The following is a 27,177-nucleotide window of genomic DNA, read 5'->3' on the forward strand; positions in this document are numbered from 1 at the left end:
CCGATTTAGTTTTTTTTCTCACTGTACATGTTTGCTATTTTCCAAATTTTTGCTGGTGTTTTTTTTTTTTTTGTAATGTGCCTCGGGCCAATGAGAAACAAGTCACGGGTCACAGATGAAGAACTTCCAGCAGAGTACCGCATTGCCGGAGAGAGGAAGCCGGTTGACTGCTGCCCAGAAAGTGTGGGCGCCTTTGTAGTGATGCGTCCCCAAAATGCAAGTCCTCGCTTGCAGGAAGATGCTCGAAAATATGCGATGCTTGGCAACAGTCAGCCTTAATGCATTGTTGCAGCTCGATGATTTTTGTGCACGTCATGAAATGCGCGTATGCGAGACAAGTGGGTGAAGTGTCCGGCCTTGCTCGGGGTTGTGACCGCGGTGTCATGAGCGGCGGATGTGAGGCTGAAGAGAGAGGCGAGGCATGCAGGCGCGTTTAGGGGTTAAAATGCGTGCCTGTTGGAGGGTCTGTTATTCACTCAGACTCTGATGTCACTGATGTCATATTAATAACTTATTTTTTTCTAATATTTTCGCGATCAACCGGTAGTGTCGGCAGATTCTGTCGGTCCAATGTGTACAATTAAATAGCTCAGTTGCTCAGACAGCAATGTTTTATACGAGTTTAGATTTTCGTAAGACGTCGTTTTTGTCTTGCATTCATGTTAGTGTTCAGGCTGGCTAGCGATTAGTGCACGAGCTGCTTCTCTCAATGAGCACTATCACCGTGAGTTGTGCTTTTACAATATTTACAATTTGAAACTGTAATTCTACCCGTTGGGAAAATGACCGCAATTGATCATTTTACTTGTAAATATAATCGTTTTAAAATACAGAAAATGAAGAGGAAGAACACAAGCACCCTTATATAATCAAAACTTTGAATGTCCTCGTTTCATCTTTTTTGTTTATGATCCCCTCGACAGACGGGTAAGACTGTCACGCTGGAATTATGTCCCACTATTTACACAGCTGATGCAGCCACCTCTCTGTCACACCCTTAGTGGAACCCAAGCTCTAGCAGGCTTTACCAAACTCTCTGAATAATCAGATTGCTAATTTGATAGGAAAAAGTTCACTATGATGGTGAGTTCGTCAATACATTTACTTGCTGTTGAGGTACTGCAGGAGGGTTGTGAATATTTTGGCTGACTAGAATTGTATTATATTTTCTATATACCGTATTTTCTGGACTATAAGGCGCACTTAAAATCATTTATTTCCCTCAAAACTCGACAGTGCGCCTTATAACCCGGTGGACGCCGTCTTTGCTCCACATTAAGTCTTTGCTCCACAGTAAGTCTTTGCTGTCCGGTTTTTGTTTACTTTGTAGCCAGTTCAGTTTTAGTTTCGTTCTGCATAGCCTTTCCTAAGCTTCAATGCCTTTTCTTAAGGGCACTCACCTTTTGTTTATTTTTGATTGAAGCATTAGACACCTTTTTACCTGCACGCCTCCCGCTGTTTCCGAGATCTACAAAGCAATTAGCTACCGGCTGCCACCTACTGATATGGAAGAGTATTACACGGTTACTCTGCCGAGCTCGAGACATCACAGACACTCAACAACAACACATCATTTGCAGACTATAATTCCTGGTTTGCAAAAAATATTTTTAACCCAAATAGATGAAATTAGATAAACTCCCACGGCACACCAGACTGTATCTTGCGGCAAACTCCTTGGTTGAAAAACCCTGGTGTATACGATAGGTCACCTCAGCCCTGCACTGGTTGCACTGTGGACGTAGTCTTTTCATTAAAGTAAGTGCATGGTTGTTGGGTGGCAGGGGGATGAAACTTGTTGTTTACCATCGTCTTTGACAGTCTTCCAAGTACATATATAATAATAATAATACCTGGAATTTATATAGCGCTTTTCTAAGTACCCAAAGTCGCTTTACATGTAGAACCCATCATTCATTCACACCTGGTGGTGGTAAGCTACTTTCATAGCCACAGTTGCCCTGGGGTAGACTGACGGAAGCGTGGCTGCAATTTGCGGCAACGGCCCCTCCGACCACCACCTATCATTCATCATTCAATTCACCGGTGTGAGTGGCACCGGGGGCAAAGGGTGAAGTGTCCCGCCCAAGGACACAACGGCAGCGATTTTTGGATGGTAAGAGGCGGGGAGCGAACCTGCAACCCTCAGGTTTCTGGCACAGTTGCTCTACCCACTACGCCATGCCGCCCTATAGATGTAAGTAATGTAAGGAATAAGTTTGGTTGAGCTTACGCACCTCGAAGCAATTTTTATTTGGTACATGGTGTAATGATAAGTGTGACCAGTAGATGGCAGTCAAACATAAGAGATAAGTGTAGGCTGCACCGTTTGATGTGCTTCAATATACGAGTATTATTGTGGTGTGTGTATAAGGTTAGACATATTATTTGGCGTTTTGTTTTGCAATAATATGCAAAAGCAACTTTTCTTAACTTCTGGTACCTGCTGATCTGTATTTGGGATCTGCATAAATCCTGAAAAATTACGTGCGTCCGCCTTTGTAGTCTATAAGCTTCTTCTTTTACTCTATCTTTTTGTCATGTGGCATTCGTCCTTCGCTGTTGCCATTTCTAATATAAAGTAGTGTAAAGTTCTAACTTATATCTGTCAGTAAACTCGCCACGAAAGCGCTAAAACATACCGGTATAGTGAGTCTCCATTATTCACCCAAGGAACACGCTACACAGGTACAACAAAGATTACAAGGAGAAGACGCTGCTGAAGGTGAGCCACGTAAATAAGACCGCCCACAAAACGGCGCATCCGGAAGCGAATGTCAGAAAGCGGCTTGAAGATGATCTGTAAAACATAATCTATGCAATATTTTGACCAAAGAACCACCATTACATGTTATGTCGACCACAAGGAAATGTGTTCCATTTAGAAAAAAATAATGATAATATGAGTCCTTTACTGCACCCTTTAATCCGGTGCACCTTATATATGAAAAATGATCAAATATAGACCAGTGCACCTTATATTTCAGTGTGCCCTTTGGTCCGGAGAATACTGTGCATATATATATATATATATATATATATATATATATATATATATATATATATATATATATATATATATATATATATATATATATACATATATTTATTTATATATATATATATATATATATATATATATATATATATATATATATATATATATATATATATATATATATGCATATATATATATATATATATATATATATATATATATATATATATATATATATATATATATAAAGGGCCTCACCTGCAATCATGGAAAGAAAAAAAATTTAAAAAGAAAAAACATTTATTAAATTGTTATATGTATCCAGTGATTATACTATAAAGTTATTTTCCATTTAACTTCACCAGTTTTAGATTATTTTTATTCAAAATCGCTGAATTTTCACATTTGCCGTTCAAATACTGAGAAGAGACGGTGCGGTGATCATCAGCCAGTTGAGGCACGTCAGTCAGTTGTGCCTCAACATGGATTGCGGACTCGGCTAACTGCTGGCCTGTTGTGCAGTGAGACCATATTGCTATATGAACTATATTATACATTTTCATAGTTTAGTTAGCTGAGGTATATAATGTACAGTGTATTTTGTCAACAACTGTATGTGTGTAACGTATTTCTTGTGCTGAGCAATCATAAAACTGCTGCGAAGACGCACTGTGTGAGGCTCGCAGTAATCCCGCCTCCTGGTGCCGGTTAATGCACCCCCGCCGCAGAATGCACCCCCCGACGGGAGCGCCACATCAACCAAAGCCCACACCCAAACCCTCCACTTGCAAGACCGAATCCACCCAAAAAAAGTCACTTAACAAGAAGCCAAAAAGTGCAAAAACAACAATGCTCGCGCCGGAGGAGCCGTGAACGACTGCAGGGACACAACATTAGGTACACCTGCAGACTGCAGCACAGATTTCATATTTCATTCATTCACAACTCCTCCAACACGAACACCACTGTTCCCGCACTTATAAGTAAAGGTAAGACCATAATAACGTTTTTTCAATTAAATGTGCGTTTTTGTGTGCTACAGTTTGTATGTGTAAAGTTAAAGTTAAGTTAAAGTACCAATGATTGTCACACACACTAGGTGTGGTGAAATTTGTCCTCTGCATTTGACCCATCCTCTTCTTCACCCCCTGGGAGGTGAGGGTAGCAGTGGGCAGCAGCGGCGCCGCGCCCGGGAATCATTTTTGGTGATTTAACCCCCAATTCCAACCCTTGATGCTGAGTGCCAAGCAGGGAAGAATGCTGGTGTGAGCTTTTAAACATAACCCGTTAAATGCTGCCAATCAAATGGTGAATAAGATACTCTTTAGGGTTCATATGTTTGTAAATCTGACTGTGATGAAGTCAGTGCCTCACCAGCCATCAACCTCACCGTACGTCAGTGATATATATATATATATATATATATATATATATATATATATATATATATATATATATATATATATATATATACAGCGCCCCCCGCGACCCCAAAAGGGAATAAGCGGTAGAAAATGGATGGATATATATATATATATATATATATATATATATATATATATATATATATATATATGTATAAAATTGTAAATCCTTCACAAATTGTGAACACATGTTAACATTGATCCAATGTACTATAGAGACCAGATAAAAGAGCCCTTACCAAAATATTTGCTCCAGAACTACAGTAGTTGCAGTGCGCTCTTTTTAAAGAGAAAGTTGCTCACTGCTTCCAATCAATAGCTCACACAGTTCTACAACAACGGCGGCCCAACTATGTCCAAATAAAACAGTGTTTTCGTAGTTTTCTACATGTTGTATAATGAAAGTTTGCTTGGAAGTTTGCATGGACGCTCGTATAGTTGTCAGTTTGTGTTGCACCTCGGAACAAGTGCACACGACAACAACAACAACAACAACAACAACAGATATGTAGACACAGCGCGGAAAGAAACAACACTGGCGGTTGGATTACTCGGATTACTTCGCCTGCCATCCCCCACAGCGGGCTCGTCTGCTGTCTCCCTCCCGGATAAGAGACGCTGCAAATAGTGCGAAAGAAAGCATAAAAAAGGCAAACGCAAAGATATGCGACTTAGGCTAGCTCTTGTGGTTAGAGCGTCCGCCCTGAGATCGGTAGGTCGTGAGTTCAAACCCCGGCCGAGTCATACCAAAGTCTATAAAAATGGGACCCATTACCTCCCTGCTTGGCACTCAGCATCAAGGTTTGGAATTGGGGGTTAAATCACCAAAAATTATTCCCGGGCGCGACCACCGCTGCTGCTCACTGCTCCCCTCACCTCCCAGGGGCGGATCAAGGGTGATGGGTCAAATGCAGAGGATAATTTTGCCACACCTAGTGTGTGTGTGACAATCATGGGTACTTTAACTTAACTTAACTTTTAACACAAATCGTCCGGCTCTCCCAAACATTCTCCTGATTAACAGAAAATAAAATGGATTACATACAAGTGATTGTACAAGTGTTTTTGTATTTACGCAATCATGGCTAAGTGACAACATCCTAGACTCCGCCGTACAACTTGATCAACTTTTTTTTCCTCACTGGCACTCATCGAGGGCGGACGCTCCCCCATACTTGCCAACCCTCCCGGACTTTCCGGGAGACTCCCGAAATTCAGCGCATCTCCCAAAAACCTCCCGGGACACATTTTCTTCCGAAAATCTCCCGAAATTCAGGCGGAGCTGGAGGCCACGCCTCCTCCAGGTCCATGCGGACCTGAGTGAGCCTGTTTTCACGTCCGCTTTCCCACAATATAAACAGCGTGCCTGCCCAATCACGTTATAACTGTAGAATGATCGAGGGCGAGTTCTTGGTTTCTTATGTGCAGTTTATTATTAGGCAGTTTCATTAACGTCCTCCCAGCGCGGTAACAACACACAACAACAGCAGTCACGTTTTCGTCTACTGTAAAGCAGTTCGTCTGCCGTAAACAGCAATGTTGTGACACTCTTAAACAGGACAATACTGCCATCTACTGTACATGCATATGTGACAATAACATCTAGGGCTTTTAGAGAGTGCAGTGCACAACTGCGCACACAACAAGGAGAAGAAGCAGGAACGAGGAAGATACAGCCGTGGCGCCGCCGCCACCGACGAGTATGATGAACAAATACGCTTGTAAGTTCCAAGCCGCAGCTACGATTGGACCTGGATAGCCTCCGGGAAGAAGTAGTGGAGTACCAAGTGTTTGACAGTGAATATCTTCCTCAGGAAGCAAAGATTGACCGGTTTTGGGCCATGCTAGGGAGAGATAGAAGATTCCAGACTCTAGTGCATTTGATGAAAGCACTTTTGTGCGTGCCACACAGCAATGCATCATCAGAGAGGGTGTTCAGCATGGTTAGAAAAATAGTGACAGAGTATAGAACAAGGATGGACAATTCAACCCTTAACTCAACAAAGAGTAGATGAGTGTTATGTGTGTGTATATGTGTAAATAAATGAACACTGAAATTCAAGTATTTCTTTTTATTTATATATATATATATATATATATATATAATCAAATAAACATATATATGTAAATATACTCCTCCCCTCTTAGCCACGCCCCCGCCCCACCCCCAACCACGCCCCCCCACCCTCCACCTCCCGAAATCGGAGGTCTCAAGGTTGGCAAGTATGCGCTCCCCTTCCCTCTACCTTATCTCTCCTGCTTGCTTCTTTGTCTTGTCTTGTCTTAACTTTCTTGTTGCCTCTTTTTGCACTGCTCTCCAAATCTAAATATTGGAACTAATTATCTGTCCTCAACGAAATTGACAAGATCTTGGGTTTGGGGGAACCTGCTTGTCTTGACAGAGCGGTTGTTGCTGGACACACGAGGGACTATTATGAGAAGAAGGAGTGCCGCGTGCCTGGCGACCCTTTAATTCGAAGACGTGACGATATCCACCTATTCGGAATTATGACAACAGGACGTCTGCTGATTGGAGTAAGCGTTGCTCTGGTTTGTCGACAAATTGGAAGTTGCTGGCAGTCTTCAAAGTACCCCAAAGCTGCCACAAATGACTGGAGGATGCAGGCAGAACTGTGGACACTTTGTGTTTTGGATAACATCGGACTGTCTGCCCTGCAGGATGAATTTGAGGACCAGTCATAGACAATTTAGAGTGAAAAACAAATTTTATTTTCACTCGCATACAAAACATTCTAACTTGGATTGTTTCCCTGGCTTCGAGACTTTCCCGAAGGACAGTGCGGCGAAGACACAACAAACTCCTTTCTTGTCTCTCATGGGAACACACCTGTTGTTGTTGACTTTGGACTCACTGGCGGCAGCAACAACACCAAGCCCGCAGAACAGAGACACGCGGTAGGCTTACACACACACATGCACCCACAATAAATATACACCACACACACATACCCCACCCCCCATCCAACGCCCTTGACACGAATCCCTTAGGGGTGATGGACAGCTGGGCAGCGCCTGAAGAGCTGCAGCCTGCCACCGTAGCCCCACTCCCTCCTTCTGTTGCAAGTCTCGAGTTGTATGTTGTAATATGTATATGTGCTTTGCTATGGAGTTTTTTCCCCACTCCAGACTGGGCCCCCTTAGGAGCCCAGTCTCGATCCTCTCCCCAGCGTTTACCTGTTTCCCATCTTTTACGGGGTGCTTTGTGGCGACCCATCAGAGTTCCTGTTCTGTAACACTGTAGACTATTTGTTTGTCTAATCTTGAACGGGTTTGTGCTGAAAACAAAGTTTTGTTGCATTTGTGAAATGACAATAAAGACCTACCTACCTACCTCACGTGAAAGGGAAAAGACCAGAGGCAGCGGAGTCTTTGTTTACATTAGTGACGCTAGATGTCGTAGTAGTACGAAAACACTGTTCAACTGGTGTGTATGATCGTAAAGTGCCGACTTTCAATATGCCAAAGGAATTTACAGCCATTATTTTGGTCGCTGTTTATATACCCCCACCATTACAAACAGAAACGAAGCACTTTGTGGTCTATCAGACTATCAGTGAGGCGCAGACAGCACACTCAGAATGATTCATCATCCTGGCTGGAGATTTCAATCATGCTGGTCTAGGCAGAGTTGTTTTTAAGGAATTTTTGGACGGAGAATGGAAAGAAAACTTTCGAATGTTTCGGAGTACATTCAATAAGCTCAGTGGATTGATGGAAGGAGTTTAAATCTGAAGGAAAATACTTTTCCTTCAGATCAGTGTTGCTATTGTTGTGTACTGAGTGATTGCTTATCAGTTTGTAATATACCTGCTTCTATGATCTCACTCGTATTGGTTCTGGAGTCAGAAGGAAGCCGGAATTTTCCATTTCCTTAGCTACCTTTTTAAAAAAATCTCTGTTTCTCTTTTTTTCTCCATTCAATGCACTTCAAAATGTTCTGTTATTTTATTTTGTGAAGCAATAATACATCTGCTCTTCAGTCCATTTGTTACGTAAACTGTATATTTTGATTGAATGAGATCTTCCAGGTTATATTTGTCGCTTTGAGACTGGCCCATGCACGATACCAAGGGTCCCCTCAGGCAGCACATACCCACTCGAGAGAACTGGTTTTCACTGCATAATCTAGGTGTGTTAATACGACGTTTCAGAAGCCAAACACCATCAGATTAAGGTGTTTCCATGACTTGTGGAAATTATCTGAGAAATCAGACTAATTTAGTGCATGGACCAAGCACTAGTATATAATAATTTGGTTTTCTTCTATTTTCACACCTACATGTGAATTCCCTGTTTCCATGCTCTAACTAATGTTGGCCATAGGCTGTGTGCCTCCCATACATGAGGGGGCGAATGTGGTCATTTTAGCTTGTTTTGGCAATGTATATTGAAGAAGAGAATGCTACATAGACGAGATAGTAGCTTTCAAGCTCCGGATCGAACCGTTAACTGCAACTTGCCACGGCTGTTTGGTGTTGTTGGTAATGTTGTGATGTTTTTAAATGACACTTCTGGTTATTACACACTAAAAAAATACTGGGTTATTTAGATAACCCAATTTATGAGTTGCTAATGTTGGGTTAAATTTTGGAGTTATTTTTATGAATAGCAATCCATTTTTTGGGTTATAAGGGTATTAGTTTAGGTAGTTTTTCAACGAGTAACGCATTTTTGGGTAAAAGGCTTTTTATTTTTTTTATAAAAAAAGTTACTTCTTTCTTGAAGATATTTTTACGATGGATTATTCTAATTAACATAATTTACAATCACCCAACATTGAGTTAGCATAACTCAACTTTTGGGTTAAATAATTCAACCCAATAGTTTGGCGGGGAATAACCCAACATTAAATTATCATAACTCAACTTTTTGGTTAAATTAAACGCACAAGTTGGGTTGAAAAAAATAACTCAAATAAAGGCTTTGTCCTTTTCTGAACCAGCAGTTGGGATATAATTGAGTTATTTTTTTAACCCAACATTATTTAGTGTGTATGATCATATCAGAGACATACAAAAAGATTGCTATTTTGGTGAACGGCATCGACTATTTACTGCTAGTACAAACTATGCAGTGAATTATTTTTAATTGCTGATTTGCAAGTCAATGGTGTTGTGGCAATTGATGTATTTGGACGTTTATTATTGTATAACTATTGTAACAAAACATACACATATTATTTTGTACTATGTATTAATTCCGTTGTGTATACAAAAAAAATGTGTCAAAATACGGGTGTTTAGAGGGTTTTTTCCACCAGTGTCTCCGGGATGTGCTGGCTTCATGTCATGTATTTAGTGTCCTCTTTAAAAACATCCTGACACTTATTAACTGGATAGGTTTTTGTATTATATATTTCTATATCTCTACTTTGTATGCTTGCTGGCGTAAACATTTGTATTTACTATGATGATCAGAGACATACAAAATTGTGTTTTTTTATTTACCCCACCCTCCTGCCTGTTCCTCTTTGCTTGTGACTACTCTAGCAACAAGCGAAGATTGCTGCACTCATAAATTACATGCCAGAGAAAACTGTCTTTTAAAAACAATCAGCGCCTTTTGTCGTTCTCTCCAGTTCCAGGTCCTTAATGGCGGCCTAATTTTCCCAATTTATTGGATTATATTCTTAGTAGGGATGTCCGATGATGGCTTTTTGCCGATATCCATATTCCGATATTGTCCAACTCTTTAATTACCGATACCGATATCAACCGATACCGATATCAACCGATATATGCAGTCGTGGAATTAACACATTATTATGCCTAATTTGGACAACCAGGTATGGTGAAGATAAGGTACTTTTAAATTTTTTTTATAAAATAAGATAAATAAATTAAAAACATTTTCTTGAATAAAAAATAAAGTAAAACAATATAAAAACAGTTACAAAGAAACTAGTAATTAATGAAAAGTAGTAAAAATAACTGATAAAGGTTAGTACTATTAGTGGACCAGCAGCACGCACAATCATGTGTGCTTACATACCTAATTCTTAGCCATCTACTTTCCAGGTGAGAGGCGTGATTTATGATCTAGAATAAAAAACTTACAGGGAGCAGGGAAGCGAGGAAACAGCAGATCACTCGATGATGTAAACATAGGGACAAACAGAAGGGATTACGTCGCCGCTATAAACAGTTTGACTGCGTTAGCGCTTATAATAACAATACCACCAATACTTGCTTAATATTCAAGTCACGAAATGTAAATTGAGTATTGTTGGCGCTTTTTTAATTGCTTATTTATCGGATTTTATGGGCAGAATAATGGAGCCCCTTTGGCTCCGTTGTAAACGGACTTTTATTTAATATTTAGAATGCATTAAAAAAAAATCCATCTGTTGTTGTGTCTTTCAGAATGATTGTGTATGGGTCATCTTGACCCCTGCACTTCACCCTGCTAACCTATGACTGCACAACAACCTTCAGCAGCAATCGGATTGTTAAGTTTGTAGATGACACAACTGTAGTGGGTGTCCTTTTAAACAATGATGAAACAAACAACAGGAAGGAGGTCAACCACCTGACCACGTGGTGCAGAGACAACAATCTCCGAATAAACGTGGGCGAGACAAAGGAAATTGTTGTGGACTTTTGGAAATGCCACATGCATTAACTGCTCATTATCAATGACTATGCTAAATTTCTGGGCGGGCACATCAGTGAGGACTTCTCCTGGTCAATAAACACTGCATCACTGGCCAAGGACAGCAGTGACTCTACTTCCTCGCAGGCAAGAGCCCCAAAACCAATCGTGCTCCTTCTAAAGGGGCACCATTGAGAGTATTTTGACTAGCTGCATCACTATGTGGTACGGGAACTGCACCGCTCACAAGCGCAAGACCGTGCAACACATAGTGAACTAAATATACAACACCCACTTCACCCGCACAGCCTTCCGGCATTGTGAGTGACCCCAACCATCCATCACATTGACTCTTCAGCCTCCTGTCGTCTGGTAAACGGTACCAGAGCGTCCGAGTCAGCTCCACCAGACTAACCAACAGTATTATCCACTCAGCTGTCAGGAAGCTGAGCTCACTTCCCTCTCTTCCTCCCCCTGGCCCCCTACTCAGTTCTGGAAACTAAACCTCACCTCCCATCATAGAGCAGTCCTCCCTCTCTCAGGCTATGTCTACACTAAGCCGGATAACTCCTTAAACAAACAATTATTTAGCCTAAGCCCCGTTTAAGCCACACTAATCTATCGTTTAAGGTCCCCCTCCTCGGACAATTGTTTTACACGGCGAAGTGCGCCGTGTATTTCTTGAATCTCCGGCTCTTAGTTTTGTATGGACTCATTGATCGTTTACAAACTGAGTTCGGAGAAGAAGTGACGCCAGAAAGACCGCGCCCCACACAGGGAGTGACGTCAGAAAGAACGCGCCACAGCCAGCTTCATAATAAAGCGGTTTCGTAACTCGGAGGTAACCACTGGAAAGATGGAGGCGAGTAATCCAGACATGACATGTTTCTCTTTCCGTCTGTACAAACACTTGTGGAAATCACACATGAATGCCTTAAGACAGGGGTCGGCAACCTTTACCAGTCAAAGAGCCATTTTGACCAGTTTCACAAATTAAAGAAGACAATGGGAGCCACAAAAATCTTTTGAAATTTAAAATGAAATAACACTGCATACAAAGTATTTTTTTGCTTTGTGCTATGTATAAACCAGGGGTCTCAGATACGCGGCCCACATCTTTTTAATATGAAAATTGAATATTAGTGCGGCCCGCAAGTTTTATATGAATAGCGCTTGACAGCATCACACTTGTCAACCCCCCCGATTTTTCCGACAGATTACAAATTTCAAGGCAAGTATTCTCTCGAACCTACCGTGATGGTACAGCATTTAGCGCCCACTACAAGCAGCGTGACGACCCAGCCACATGTATAGGCCTTCTGCTTGCTCACGTAAGTGGCAGCAAGGCATACTTGGTCAACAACCACACAGGTTACACTGACGGTGGCGGTATAAAAAACTTTAACACTTACTAATAATGCGCCACACTGTGAACCCACACCAAACAAGAATGACAAACACATTTCGGGAGAACATCTGCGCCTTAACACAACATAAACACAACAGAACAAATACCCAGAATCCCATGCAGCCCTCACTTTTCCGGGCTACATTATACACCCCCACTACCAAACCCCGCCCACCTCAACCGACGCTTACCGTATTTTTCGGAGTATAAATCGCTCCGGATTATAAATCGCACCGGCCGAAAATGCATAATAAAGACGAAAAAAAACATATATAAGTCGCTCCGGGGGATAAGTCGTATTTTTGGGGGAAATTTATTTGATAAAACCCAACACCAAGAATAGACATTTGAAAGGCAATTTAAAATAAATAAAGAATAGTGAACAACAGGCTGAATAAGTGTACATTATATGACGCATAAATAACCAACTGAGAACGTGCCTGGTATGTTAACGTAACATATTATGGTAAGAGTCATTCAAATAACTATAACATATAGAACATGCTATACGTTTACCAAACAATCTGTCACTCCTAATCAATAAAAACCCATGAAATCTTATACGTCTAGTCTCTTACGTGAATGAGCTAAATAATATTATTTGATATTTTACGGTAATGTGTTAATAATTTCACACATAAGTCGCTCCTGAGTATAAGCCGCACCCCCGGCCAAACTATGAAAAAAACTGCGACTTATAGTCCGAAAAATACGGTAGTTTTTTGCCTATTGGAACAGTGCTAAAATAAACAAAATAGTGCCATCCTGACTATTTCAGCACATATGGGTCCGAACATTAAGTAGTAAAGATGAAGTTGTCCTAGCAGGACTTTTAGGGAGGATTATGGGCCATGTCTTTTGTGCATCGTCTGTAATCTTGGGAGTCATTACAAAGAGAAAGGCTCAGCGCAGCATGTGGGCTTGTGGGTAGTATTAATATAAACATTAATGTGTCTGGATCACGCCCTCTGAGGCAGGGCAGTTAAAAGATGATATCAAAGGGCCTTGACTCACTGCCACAGAAAGCTTCGTCAGAGTTATCCCCACAGTCATCAATCCCGTCACAGAAATGACTGTGAGCCACACATCGTTGGTTGTAGCAGGGCCTGAAACCCTTGCGGCAGTTCCTGTTGTCTGGGCACATTAAAAGTTACAAGTAAAAGTAAACAATCACATCTAGACAATCAAGGCATGCAAATTGTGGACCAAAACAGCACTTTTCTCCTTTACGTCCCAATCTGGTAAGAGAACAGCGTTGCTGTAGTATTTCTTACCGCAGTATTGCATCTTTTCATCTGATTTATCCTTGCAATGTGCGATTGCATCACAGGTAAGCTCGTAGCGAATGCACTCTCCATTTCCACACTCAAACTCGCTGTGGATGTTGCAGGATGATTTTTTCGCTGCAGGAAACGAACAAGAGAGATGCTCAACAATGGAAGAAAATATGTCATTGTAGATCAGATATATATATATATATATATATATATATATATATATATATCCATCCATCCATGTTATACCGCTTGTCCCTTTTGGGTGATTATTTTAATTTTAAAACTACCCTTATTATATGATACAATGTAATAGATATACTCACACACATACATATATGTGTGTGAGTATATGTATGTAAATATATATATATATATATATATATATATATATATATATATATATATATATATATATATATATATATATATATATACTCACACACACATATATATGTATACACATATAATGTGACTATATGTATGTATGTATATAAATATATATATATATGTGTGTATGTATGTATGTATATATATGTATATATATATATATATACATATATATATATATATATATATATATATATATATATATATATATATATATACATATACTCACACACATATATGTACATGTAACACAAGGATCCAACAATTATAAATTACATTAAAACATCAGAAAAGACTAACTTAATTATAGGTCCTCTTTAATAGGTAGTCATTACGAGTAACACAACCAGAAATTGTATTTTATTTCTTGTAAGATATATATATATATATATATATATATATATATATATATATATATATATATATATATATATATATATCTACATACTGTATATATATATATATATATATATATATATATATATATATATATATATATATATATATATCTACATACTGTATATATATATATATATATATATATATATATATATATATATATATATATATATATATATATATATATATCTACATACTGTATATATATATATATATATATATATATATATATATATATATATATATATATATACATACAGTCGTGGTCAAAAGTTGACATTCATGGCTGTGTTGAGTTTCCAATAATTTCTACAACTCTTATATGTGTGGACAATGCTGAAGAAACAAGTCCATGTCAAAAAACCAACAAACTGAGCTGAACTGCACCAATTTTGTCAAGAGGAGTGGTAAAAAAATTCAACCAGAAGCTTGCCAGAAGCTTGTGGATGGCTACCAAAAGCGCCTTATTGCAGTGCAACTTGCCAAGGGACATGTAACCAAATATTAACATTGCTGTATGTATACTTTTGACCCAGCAGATTTGGTCACATTTTCAGTAGACCCATAATAAATTCATAAATTAACCAAACTTCATGAATGTTTTTTGTGACCAAGAAGTATGTGCTCCAATCACTCTATCACAAAAAAAAAAGAGTTGTAGAAATGATTGGAAAGTCAAGACAACCATGACAACATGTTCTTTACAACAAGTGTATGTAAACTTTTGACCATGACTGTATTTATATATATATATATATATATATAAATATATATATATATATATATATATAGTATATATAATTTTGAAATAAGGCCAAAACTAAGTTATAAATCGACAACACCCGTACTTTAAAATAGGCTAATCCATAACAAGTACAATTCAACTCAATATCCGGTTGTGCAAATACTTAATGGGTTAGCAGTTGTGGCCTTCGCATAATTGAATCTCACTTACACACACATCTGTTGTCATCTAAGAGGAGGCGTTCTCCACGGCAAGTGCAATTGACCCTCCCTTGGGCGGTCAGAATACAGAGATCCCCACAGCCTCCGTTCATATGTCGACACGGTGACAGCTCACCTTCAAAAATAATCAAAGCAGTGTTGCAAGCATCAGAGAATCCACCACACATTTTTCACACATCATTCACTGAAAGTCACATCTTGTTGCTATCTTTTTCCATAAGTAAAGATCCATCCTTACTTTCATAGTGGATTTCCCTACTAATACCAAAAATGAACTTTTTATTTTATGCAGATAATTACTACAAAGGTTTTTGTTTTTTAGCAAGTGCCGAGCATTTCATGACAATTCTTTCTAGTAGTAGGTATACTACAATTATTACTCAATGATCTATAGCAGTGGTTCTTAACCTTGTTGGAGGTACCGAACCCCACCAGTTTCATATGCGCATTCACCGAACCCTTCTTTAGTGAAAAATAAAATGTTTTTTTTCAAATTCAAGACAAAGTTATATGTATTTGGAAACACTTTAGTATGGGGAACATATTCTAAGTAACAAAGACTTAATTTAGAGTTATTTGGTTAGAGTTAGGGTTACGGTTAGAGGGTTAGGGCCAGGGTTAGAGGGTTAGGGTTATAATAAAGCCATGTCGAATAAAGCATTAATAAGTACTTAATAATGACTAGTAAGAGCCAATATGTTACTAATTTGCATGTTAATAAGCAACTAATTAATGGTGAATATGTTCCCCATACTAAAAAGTTACCATGTTTTTTTACTGGTGCACAAAATGAACCGTGCATGAACATCACCTTGTTTAAAGAACAAAACCAACACAGTGCATAAACTCACGACAAATTACACACCTGCAAATCAGTGTGACTTCTGCTGTTGCCGTATCTGTAATACGCCGATAGGGAGAAGTTTTTATTTACACGATGAGTCGGGTGTGTCTTGACCTCCACCGAACCCCTGAGCCTGACTGGACCGAACCCCTAGGGTTCGATCGAACCCATGTTAAGAACCACTGATCTATAGTAAGACCATGACATATTGTCACGGCCCGGGCGCACCCCAGTGCTCATTCATCTGTGTGTTGCGCTCGGCGCACCTCCAAGAGCGCGCCAGGCACGCGCCACTCCGGCTGCAGCAGGCGGCTGCATTCAATCGGCTCAATCAGCAATCTACACACCTGTCGCTGATTAGCTTCCGTGCCTTCTTAAGCCAGTGCAAACCTGCGTTCGGGGCCAGAACGTAGTTTCCTGTTTCGTACAGTAAGCCAAACTCGTATCAAGCTCTATGCTCTCTCTCTCTCTCTGTGTTTACTCCCCCTCCGTGTTCATTTTGTCTCATGTCCCTTGTCATTCTAGCAGCATTTCCCCTGTTCCCACGTTACGAGCTGTGTGTCTCGTCCCCCCGTATTCCCTCTGGTTACCTAGCTGCCTCTTGGATTTCGACCTCCCGCCTGGACACGGACTTTGACGCCTCTCTCCTGCCCTCGACCTCACGCCTGCTCACGGACCTCGGAGCTTGTCTTGCCCCCTTGGACTTCCGCACCTCGCTCAACGCTACCGGTAACACACTACAGCTAATCTCTACACATAGTCACACACCACAAACATTTTGGATTATTACACAAACTCCATTCCCTTGTTTATTAATATTGTTATATAATAAATATAGAGTTGACGACGTCTTCTTCTCCCGTACACACGTAACACATATGTCTTAAATCTGTACTTCTGTCAGTTATGCTCTTATAAATAACCGTGTTGACACTGCATACATATTTTATATCACACATTAGTATTTTTATTAAGGTAAGCAGGGTCAATTGCAAGAGTTTACAGACACGCATATAGACTGGGTGTTTATCATCAAGCGCTGTATATTTTATTCATGAAAAAAAAGACTATATGACTATATGCTCGGCTGGACATGTAAACCAGCTGTGTGTTTCTTGATTTATTGCCAGGCTATTCTAAACAAAAAAATGTCATAAGACGTTAACAAAATAATGACTAAAATGAAAAACTATGACATTTCGCAGGTCATAATGTGGGTATTTCTATACAGGAAGACAAATATTTCTATGCACTCTGTAAGACACTCACACCGCACCTTTTTTATCCTACATTGATGATTAAATGTGGGAAATATGGATACTATTGTTATCAAGTATAAGTATTAGTAAATCTATGTGTTTTTATTATTTTTTTGTAAAGAAAAAGTCAGTCTTATAGTATGACCAGCAGTAAAGTGAAAAAGTCCAAATTTATTTGTGAAGATTCTAATACACATTTGGAATCTCACACATTAATTTCCTCTCATTTGTCCTTTAGTACAAGATTTATTACTAACAAAGATTAGTATTCAGTACAAAAGATGTCAAGGTAATTTCATTTGGATGTGTATTTTGTCTTAAACCAGAGGTCGGCAACCCAAAATGTTGAAAGAGCCATATTGGACCAAAAATACAAAAACACATCTGTCTGGAGCCGCAAAAAATGAAAAGCCATATTACATACAGATAGTGTGTCATGAGATATAAATTGAATTAAGAGGACTTAAAGTAAACTAAATGACCTCAAATATAGCTACAAATGAGGCATAATGATGCAATATGTACATACAGCTAGCCTAAATAGCATGTTAGCATCGATTAGCTTGCAGTCATGCAGTGACCAAATATGTCTGATTAGCACTCCAGACAAGTCAATAACATCAACAAAACTCACCTTTCATGCACAACGTTAAAAGTTTGGTGGACAAAATGAGACAGAAAAAGAAGTGGCATAAAACATGTCCTAGAAAGTCAGAGAAAGTTATACATGCAAACAAACTAAGGTGAGTTCAAGGACCGCCGAAATTAGTAGGACAAAACGGCGCTCGCCAAATACTCGAATCAGTGAAGCATGTTTAATATAAACAGTGTGCTTTCTAACAATTAGGGAGGCTTGTGTCATGTTTGTCCTCCTACAGAAACCATATTAAAACAAAAAATAGATTTTTTTCCTCTCATCTTTTTCCATTTTTCATACATTTTTTAAAAAGCTCCAGAGAGCCACTAGGGCGGCGCTAAAGAGCCGATGCGGCTCTAGAGCCGCGGGTTGCCGACCCCTGTCTTAAACTGATGCATTAATAACATACTGTATTAACAAATATATTATATGTGTATTTGTACTCAGGGCCACCTTAACCTAAAGGGGCACCCTGGGGCTGAGTGGGTTTTGGGACTGTTCTGGACTTTACTCAACAGAACAGCAAAAAAAATATCCTCCATTCAAAACAAATGTTCATGATTACATCTCCTTTGCATCCGTGCGAGTGCAACAGAGGCCAGTCATCTTCAAGAATAGTGCTGAGAATCTAAGAGATTGTGCTTTTAGCTCAGTAGGCAGCACGCTTGCCTCTCACACTGGCGAACTGCGTTCATGCCTCGCTTGGTACGGTAAGAAAAACAACGCAGCTGAGATAGAGAGAGTACCGTACACAATCGCTACACGAAGCTGAGCTGTCTGTTGACTGCTATTAACACCAATCATTTGCATTCCGCCCTCAAAACCGGGGGGCCCTGATTGGGTGGGGACCCGTGGGCTTCCGCTTATACTCAATGTACAAACCATTAATACACACCCGAAAATCCAGTCAATAAACACAAAGATTGGTGTTGAAATACTCACAGTTGTTGGTATCATTGGCAACGGCAATAATTCCCATGGGCTGGTGGGGTATGTCTGCTCGGAGTACCTTCATGTCACCACCCGTGTATTTGTTAGCCCGCAGTACTGATCTGCGGGCCCAGTCCGACCAGAAGATGAAGTCTGCATAGATGGCCAGTCCATAGAAATTCCCTTGGTCTGACTTCACAATGACCTGGAAGTAGTAGAGCCAAGCACTTACATTAGGAGTTTTGTGAAACGTGCAATGTGTATCAATGGCATTTCATGTCTCAGGAGTGTAAGCATCATTTTTATATGCAGTAGGAAGGGGATTTGAATGGGCCCCATTCGTTGCGGTTTACCTGACACATGAAACGTGACAAATTGAGGGGGGTTGCACTATCCACTATAGCCGCCAGATGGCAGTAGAGTGTTAAATATCTTTAAATGTGTTTTGTGCCAATGTGCTATGTGGAGTTGCTATGTAGAGTGTAGGGTTGTACGGTATACCGGTATTAGTATAGTACCGCGATACTAATGAATCATATTCGGTGCTATACGGCCTCTGAAAAGGGCCTGCAGGACGAGGAATAGCTAAACATGTTTCACTACACACCGTAGCTCACCGGCGTCAAAATGTAAACAAACGCCACTGGTGGATCTACACCTAACATCCACTGTAATGATACCAAGTACAGTAGCGTATCTAGTCGATACTATGATTACATCGATATTTTTGGGCATCACAACATCTTTTTTTGTTTTTTTAAAATGTATATTATGTTTATAAACTCAGTATATATGTCCCTGGACATATGAGGACTTTCAATATGACCATTGTATGATCCTGTAACTACTTGGTATCGGATTGACACCCCACATTTGTGGTATCATCCAAAACTAATGTAAAGTATCAAACAACAGAAGAATAAGTGATTATTACATTTTAACAGAAGTGTAGACAGAACATGTTAAAAGAGAAAGTAAGCAGATATTAACAGTAAATGAACAAGTAGATTAATAATTCATTTTCTACCACTTGTCCTTAATAATGTTGACAAAATAATAGAATGGAAAATGACACAACATGTTACTGCATACGTCAGCAGACTAATGAGGAGCCTTTGTTTGTTTACTTCCTGTCATGTCTGCGTAATCATGTTTTGTTTTAGTCATGTTTTGTTTAGTTATTGGACTCTTTAGTTTCTGGCTTTTCACTCCCTTGTCTTGTTTCCATGACTACCCATTAGTTTCACCTGTTCCACGTTTGGACTCATTGTGCACTCTTGTTTGTCACCATAGCAACCCATTAGTTTTCACCTGTCACATCACGCACCTGTTTCACGTTTTGAGTCACGCACCTGTTTTCGTTAATCATGTCTATAGTATTTAAGTTCATTGTTTTTAGTTTGTCTGTCTGGTGACATCCCACAATTATGCTCGGCACATTTCTGACACTTGATTTCATGTCCATCGTTCATGCTGCTCCTTTTAGTCCATGCCAAGTAAGTTTTGTTTATTAATGCTATAGTTTTTTGGTTTCATAGTTTGTTCTCCGCCACTGTGCGCGCTTTTCGTTTGTACTTTATTATGATATATCAAATAAATCATGTATTTACATTCCCGTCTCGCCCGAGCCAACTTTCCGTTGCATTCCGGAAAAGCAAACACCCAGGACCAAGTCATGACACTTCCTAATAAAAGACAAGTTGTCTTGTATGTTCAGTATTCTAATTAAGGACAAACTTGCAATAAGAAACATATGTTTAATGTACCGTAAAATGTTTTCTTAAAATAAAGCCAATTATGCGATTTTTTGAGGTCCCCTTTATTTAGAAAAGTACCGAAAAGTACTGAAAAGTATTGACATAATTTTGGTACCGGTACCAATATATTGGTATCGGGACAACACTAGCAGAATGGTACTTTCCATCATTTTCAATAGACAGCATTGCAAAATGATTGACTCCCCACCACCAGGAATGGGGGTAAATTAATTCACATCGAAGGTATGTTACTCAGCCCTCAGAATTCACACATTTACTGTTGTTCATGTTTGCATCATCATCCACAAACAATTCATGGGACATCTGTTGGAGATCTGGCTGCAAGGAGCTCGACGGTACTTCAGAGCGCATTCCAAAGAATCAATGCAGATAATAACATTTCCTTGCATTAATCAACACATCACCCTGCACGACTGTTGAACCCAGATGTTGCGGGGGGGGTAAATTGCACTGTCATTGGCGGGAAGGAAGGAATCCATCAGCTTCCACCATGAGGGACTCTTCGGAGAGCTTGTGTGGGAGGATCAGAGCCTCCAGCAGCTCTGTAGTCGCTGTCATTAGTGAGACAGGCTTGTAAGAGGCGTCACATTAGCCCTGTGCCATACTGGGATGATTAGGACAGGTGTCGATTAAAGAAGCCCAGCATGCAGATGCAATAACTGGCCATGGAACGAGTGCGAGACAGTGACAGAGCGCAAACGATAGCACACCAGATGGCATACCATACTGCTTGGAAATTAGATTTTGGAAGCATTACAACCAACAACATATGCCTTGCATGGTCTGTCTGGGCAAAAGTGGAAATAGTTAATATCTTCCACTATTATGATAGGCAACATTTATCTTCTTCTCTAATTGACCGATGAGCTGTCCAGGGCACACCCCACCTTTTGCCTAGAGTCAGTTGGGATCGACTCAGTGCTTCACAGTGTCTTGGCTGAATGAGCAGTTATCGGACACTTCGGTCTCCTTAGACGCATCCTCGCTCATCCATGCGGACTGGACACTGGCCGAGAGTTAGTGGGCGGCCGAGGGTGGAGTCGGGTCTCTTGGTTGCTTTGTTGGGTCTACTCCTGTCTCTGGCCCTGCTCACCCCACCCCAGCAGACGATGGCGTTGAACACCGCAGAGGCCACCACAGTGTATATGATTTTGTTCGTTTTTTTTGGTTGTTTTACTTTTTTAGTTGTATGTAGAAATGGCTGGTATGGTTTGTACGCTCCCACATACATACACAAATACAGTACATACATATATACTCAAAGTTCATACATCCACAAGCACATTCACTATACAAAAATACATATACACATACATGTACATATACATTCTCTGTACAAACATACATATACACATACTGTACATATACATTCCCTGTACAAACATACATATACACATACTGTACATATACATTCACTGTACAAACATACATATATACATACTGTACATATACATTCACTGTACAAACATACATATATACATACTGTACATATAAATTCACTGTACACATATACATACACATACTGTACATATACAAGTACATATGCATACATACACTCATGCATATAATCACGTTACATCAAACATAAATTAACGTTGTTACCCTAGGGTAAACTGGGTAACACATGGCACACTGACAAAGCTTAACCTATTGTTACTATAACAATCTACAAGGTTAATATAGCTGGCTTCTCTTTCTTCCCCTCCATTTTTCCGCTTTCTTTCGTATCTCTAGTTATCATTACAGATATGTATTGTTGCATTTGAAAAACTGTATTGTTGATAATAGAGGTAAATTATTGGTATTTTTCATTATCAATAGCGCTATTTCTATTGGTATTTGTATTGCTCCATTTGTAGTGTAATAATGTTCATTGTCATTTCTGTATTATTTATTTCACTAACTGCTTCTTTGCTATCACTTTTACTATCATATTTGTACATATCGTATTTGCTGATGTTGCTCTATTGTTGTTGTTGTTGTTGTTGTTGTTGTGTTTGCTGTTGTTGTTTTTGTCTCTCTGTCTTATCCCCCTCTTGTCCCCACAATTTCCCCCTCTGTCTTCCTTTTTTTCTCTTTCTATCCCCTCCTGCTCCGGGCCGGCTGCACCAAATGATAATATGAATATATTTAATAAAGTCAAATACAAATAAGGCAACAGGAGAAGTATCCTACACTTCTCTTTTGTAAAGTAAATTTGTACAGCCGATAATGGGCATCTACATCAACTATATGATTTGCCTGAGAAGCTGGACAGGACAAAAAAAAAAAAACACATTAAAACTTTACCAACAACACTAAATAGCAGTGGGATTTTGTAATTATATGTTTGTTTGAAAGTTACTAGTGCTAAATTATTAGCATGTAACATTCCCCGTTACATTGCCAGGCACACTGGCCGACAGTCACAATAAAGATAAGAGCATGGAAACTAGAACCGCACGTAAGTGTGAAAATTGAAGAAACCCAAATGATTTAACAAATCAGACTAATTTAGTTCATAGCAACGTAGTGACTACAAGTGACATCAGACAAGGCAGCACAAATCTTCAATGATTACTTTCAAACGAGTAAATAAAACATTTATGTTATGTGCTGTCATCTGTGTCAGTAGAAATATTCACAGTTCAGCCTACAAGAATTAGTTAGAATTCCACTTCTAACTAGAGAAAACATGTTGCAACAAATTGTGTATAATTGTTATGTTTTACACACACACGCTCACATCAACTACATTTGTAGTTCAAAAACCATTAAAAGTAGCTACTAAATAAATCCGTAGTTACTCAAGTTACTCAATACTTTAGTAGTTTTTTCACAGAATACTTATTTACTCTTACTCAAGTAATTATTTAGATTTTTCTAAAATAAGGGTACTCTAAGTACTCTACCCACCTCTGATGGGGGGTTGATCGTTTTGCAATGCAGTCTGCTGAAAATGATGGAAAGCACCATTCTACATAGCAACTGACGCTTTGGTCAAAGTTAGAATTGCCACAAAACACATACCACTGTTTATCAAACTAATGCTAGTGCGTAGAACTAGGAAACATTATTAATGCTTCGATGCATCACCATTGAAATTAGGGCAATTCTGAATTCATGGACAAATGTCTAAATATAGATTATTTATGTATGTTAAAGTAATACAGATGCTTTGAAAATGCAGATCTACAGTGGACACACACAGAAGTAGGAAAGGGCAAGTTATGCCAACTGGGGCGCTAAGCTAACTTGAATGTGAAGTGAAACAACAAAAGAATACCTGCTTTGTACAGTTCAACAAAGGTCTAACTGAAATCACATTAAATATTAGATTAAGCAGCTAAAACAAGGAAATCAGCAAACAGATTAATAAATCAGGAATGAGAATAATATCCACAAAGTGTGACAACAATGTCAGCAATATATATCAATGAGTAGACAAAAGATATCAACTTCGAGCTGAACGTTTAAGGACACTGGGAGCAAAGTGTCTGGATATTTCATGGGTTTAGAAGACAACAATTCAAACACCAAACATGCCTGCTCTATTTATAATAGAATCGTAGCCCCTGAATTGTAATCGAATCCTGAGGTGGACACATTTCCCCACCTTTACTAATGCTGCAACACCACTGAGCTAAATCAGAGCCAAATGTTTTATACAAAAATAAACATTGAAATAAAAATAAAAAATCCAGTTTTGATAATACATTTAAAAAAATATATCAGTACATTCAAAATAAAAACAAGCATAAACAACTTATTTTTAGGTTGAATATGATTATGATTCACATTTTTCACTTTCCTATATTTTCATATTTAATCTAGATTAATTATCAAAATATAGAAAATTATTTTCTCCAAATGTTGACATGAGATAAACTGGAGTATGATTGAGGTATAATTAAATTGTGCCAATTAAAATGCATTTTTGAATTTCTTTTTCCCAAGATAGAAAAGAGGCATATCTGACAACTCAAATAGTGAGCAGCGAGAGACAAAACCAAGTACATCTCTCACTGAGTATTGAAACAAATTCTCATCAATGTTCTATTTGCCGAAATAGAAAAGAGACATCTGAGAACTCAAACAGTGAGTAGTGAGAAACAAAACCATGTATATCTCTCACTGAGACATAATGCAGACATATTGGAGACCAGCTCATTCATCTCTCATTTTGGTCTTAGTTAAAATCGGGAAAAGAGATAACTGTTAGACAACTTTGAGATCTCTCACAGTGCTCACTGTGAGCTTTACTTCTCAGGAGATACATTTGAGAAGAATGAGAAAACTACTTAGGTCTCGATTAGTGCTCTTTTATGTCTTCGAGATATATATAAGACATTTATGAGATCTCATCTTCAATTTTGCTTCTCCATTTTTCAGATTACATTTTTTTTTTCTAAAGATATATATCATTTTTTTCAGATTCAGAAGAGTCAGTCATCAACCAAGAAGAGTGTGGAATCATGACAGACAGCTTAGCAATAATGATAGGGGACGAAAGGGTCTGCCTGTAGAGAAGGTAATGTGATGCTATCTATTTAGTAGGGATTGTGTATAAAATCAAGGCAGGCACAACATCAAATTAAATGCGCAAAATGAATACAGACCAACTTTCTTTTTTAAAAATGTGATTGAGTTGTGACAGCCTACTATTAATAGCTCATTAATGTGTCTCATATTGTTGTCCCGTGTCCTATAACCTCAACAGCATTAGCATGATCAATTTAATATGCATGTTAAGCATCTCTTCTCCCATTTCTTATATTGTTTTTCTCATATTTCCCCAACTTAATGCCACTCATTCTCATGCTCTGTCTGCCCGCTCGTATGAACTGTCGACTTGACCGATAACCAGGAAACGCAATGTGGAGTCCATACCTACTTTACCGCCACACTTAGGTTTTTGTTTATTGTGCAGAAGTGTGAGACTATCGGTGGATTCATGCAGACACAAATACGCATCTACATGTTACAAAACAAGCCCAAAGTCGCTCGTAGCGGACTTGACAAAATTGTTTTTAATTGGTCTGAAAGTACGCAACTATGGTGTGTTCAAAGTAGAGATCGACCTATTATCAGCGTGGATATTTGGCATTTTTATGTATATCAGTATCAGCCCCTAAAATTGTTTTTATTATTGATAATGAATAGTAGAGATGTCCGATAATTTCGGACTGCCGATATTATAAATGCTTTAAAATGTAATATCGGAAATGATCGGTATCGGTTTCAAAATGATCGGTATCGGTTTCAAAAAGCAAAATGTATGACTTTTTAAAACGCCGCTGTGTACACGGCTGTAGGTAGGAGTACAGAGCGCCAATAAACCTTAAAGGCACTGCTTTTGCGTGCTGGCCCAGTCACATAATATCTACGGCTTTTCACACACACGCAAGTGAATGCAAGGCCTACTTGAAGCGCAAATATCAAAATATATGAAAGTGAAAAGTTAAAATAAAGAGTTTATTCAAAATAATTACTTATACTACTGATGTATGTATTTTTTTTAAATTCAACATGAAAACTAGATTTTTCTGTTCGACAGCACACATTTTTCTGGCCTTAATTTAGTTCCAAACAACACAGCTATGCTTTTCCATGCTGCACATTATGACCTACTGTATTATGCAATCCACTGTCCTATGATATCACCATGCGCCAGTAATGGTCTGAGTCACATTACACTGAAGAAGGCACTGCACTACTCTTGAAGCAGCGTAAGTACAGTACTCTTCTGAGAACTGCTTGAGGATCTGTTTTCAAAGAACTGCCACATTTCCATACTGAAAACCCAAAACAAGCGTTAACCTTTACAATGCCAGCTCTGTAGATACAGTGGGTGACATACTGTACACTACGGCAGTAGTTTGGCTGAGTGCTGAAGTTGACTATTAGCCACTTCCATAGAATTTACACATTTTAATTGGAATGGTGGATTTGCACCCAGAGCAGTGTCATAGCACAGCCTTAATGAGCGGAATTAGACTGCAGGAGGGGCAGGTGGGGACTTAAAGGTGAAGGCTAGCCAGCTGACCCAGCTTAGTCAACATATGGATTGCTAATTGAGACGGGCCAAGGTGCTGGGCTACATGACTAATTCATGGAAAAGAAAATGTGTATTTTAATCCTTTACACCTTGGTAATAGAAATCTTGTTCAAAAGCACTTGCATCAACTGTAGATGTGACGCAAGTAAAACAAACCCGCATGCTTCTAAACAGGCAGCCGTAGAATGTAATCATCTTAAAACAAATGGTTATTTGCCTTT

At 39.0% G+C, this 27,177-nt stretch overlaps 1 protein-coding gene across 2 annotated transcripts in view; it reads right to left on the reverse strand.

Moving 5' to 3' along the window:
• lrp1bb (low density lipoprotein receptor-related protein 1Bb) overlaps positions 1 to 27,177 on the reverse strand; it is a 1,021,613-nt gene that overhangs the window by 249,799 nt on the left and 744,637 nt on the right. For both annotated transcript variants that reach the window (XM_072912020.1, XM_061926507.1), the window contains 4 exons: positions 19,154 to 19,346; positions 15,461 to 15,586; positions 13,717 to 13,845; positions 13,457 to 13,576 (listed from right to left, as the gene is read on the reverse strand). In XM_072912020.1, the coding sequence (XP_072768121.1) occupies positions 13,457 to 13,576; positions 13,717 to 13,845; positions 15,461 to 15,586; positions 19,154 to 19,346 (568 nt within the window). The remainder of the gene's footprint in view (positions 1 to 13,456; positions 13,577 to 13,716; positions 13,846 to 15,460; positions 15,587 to 19,153; positions 19,347 to 27,177) is intronic.

Source organism: Nerophis lumbriciformis, linkage group LG31, assembly GCF_033978685.3.
Source record: "Nerophis lumbriciformis linkage group LG31, RoL_Nlum_v2.1, whole genome shotgun sequence".
Lineage (NCBI taxonomy): Eukaryota > Metazoa > Chordata > Actinopteri > Syngnathiformes > Syngnathidae > Nerophis > Nerophis lumbriciformis.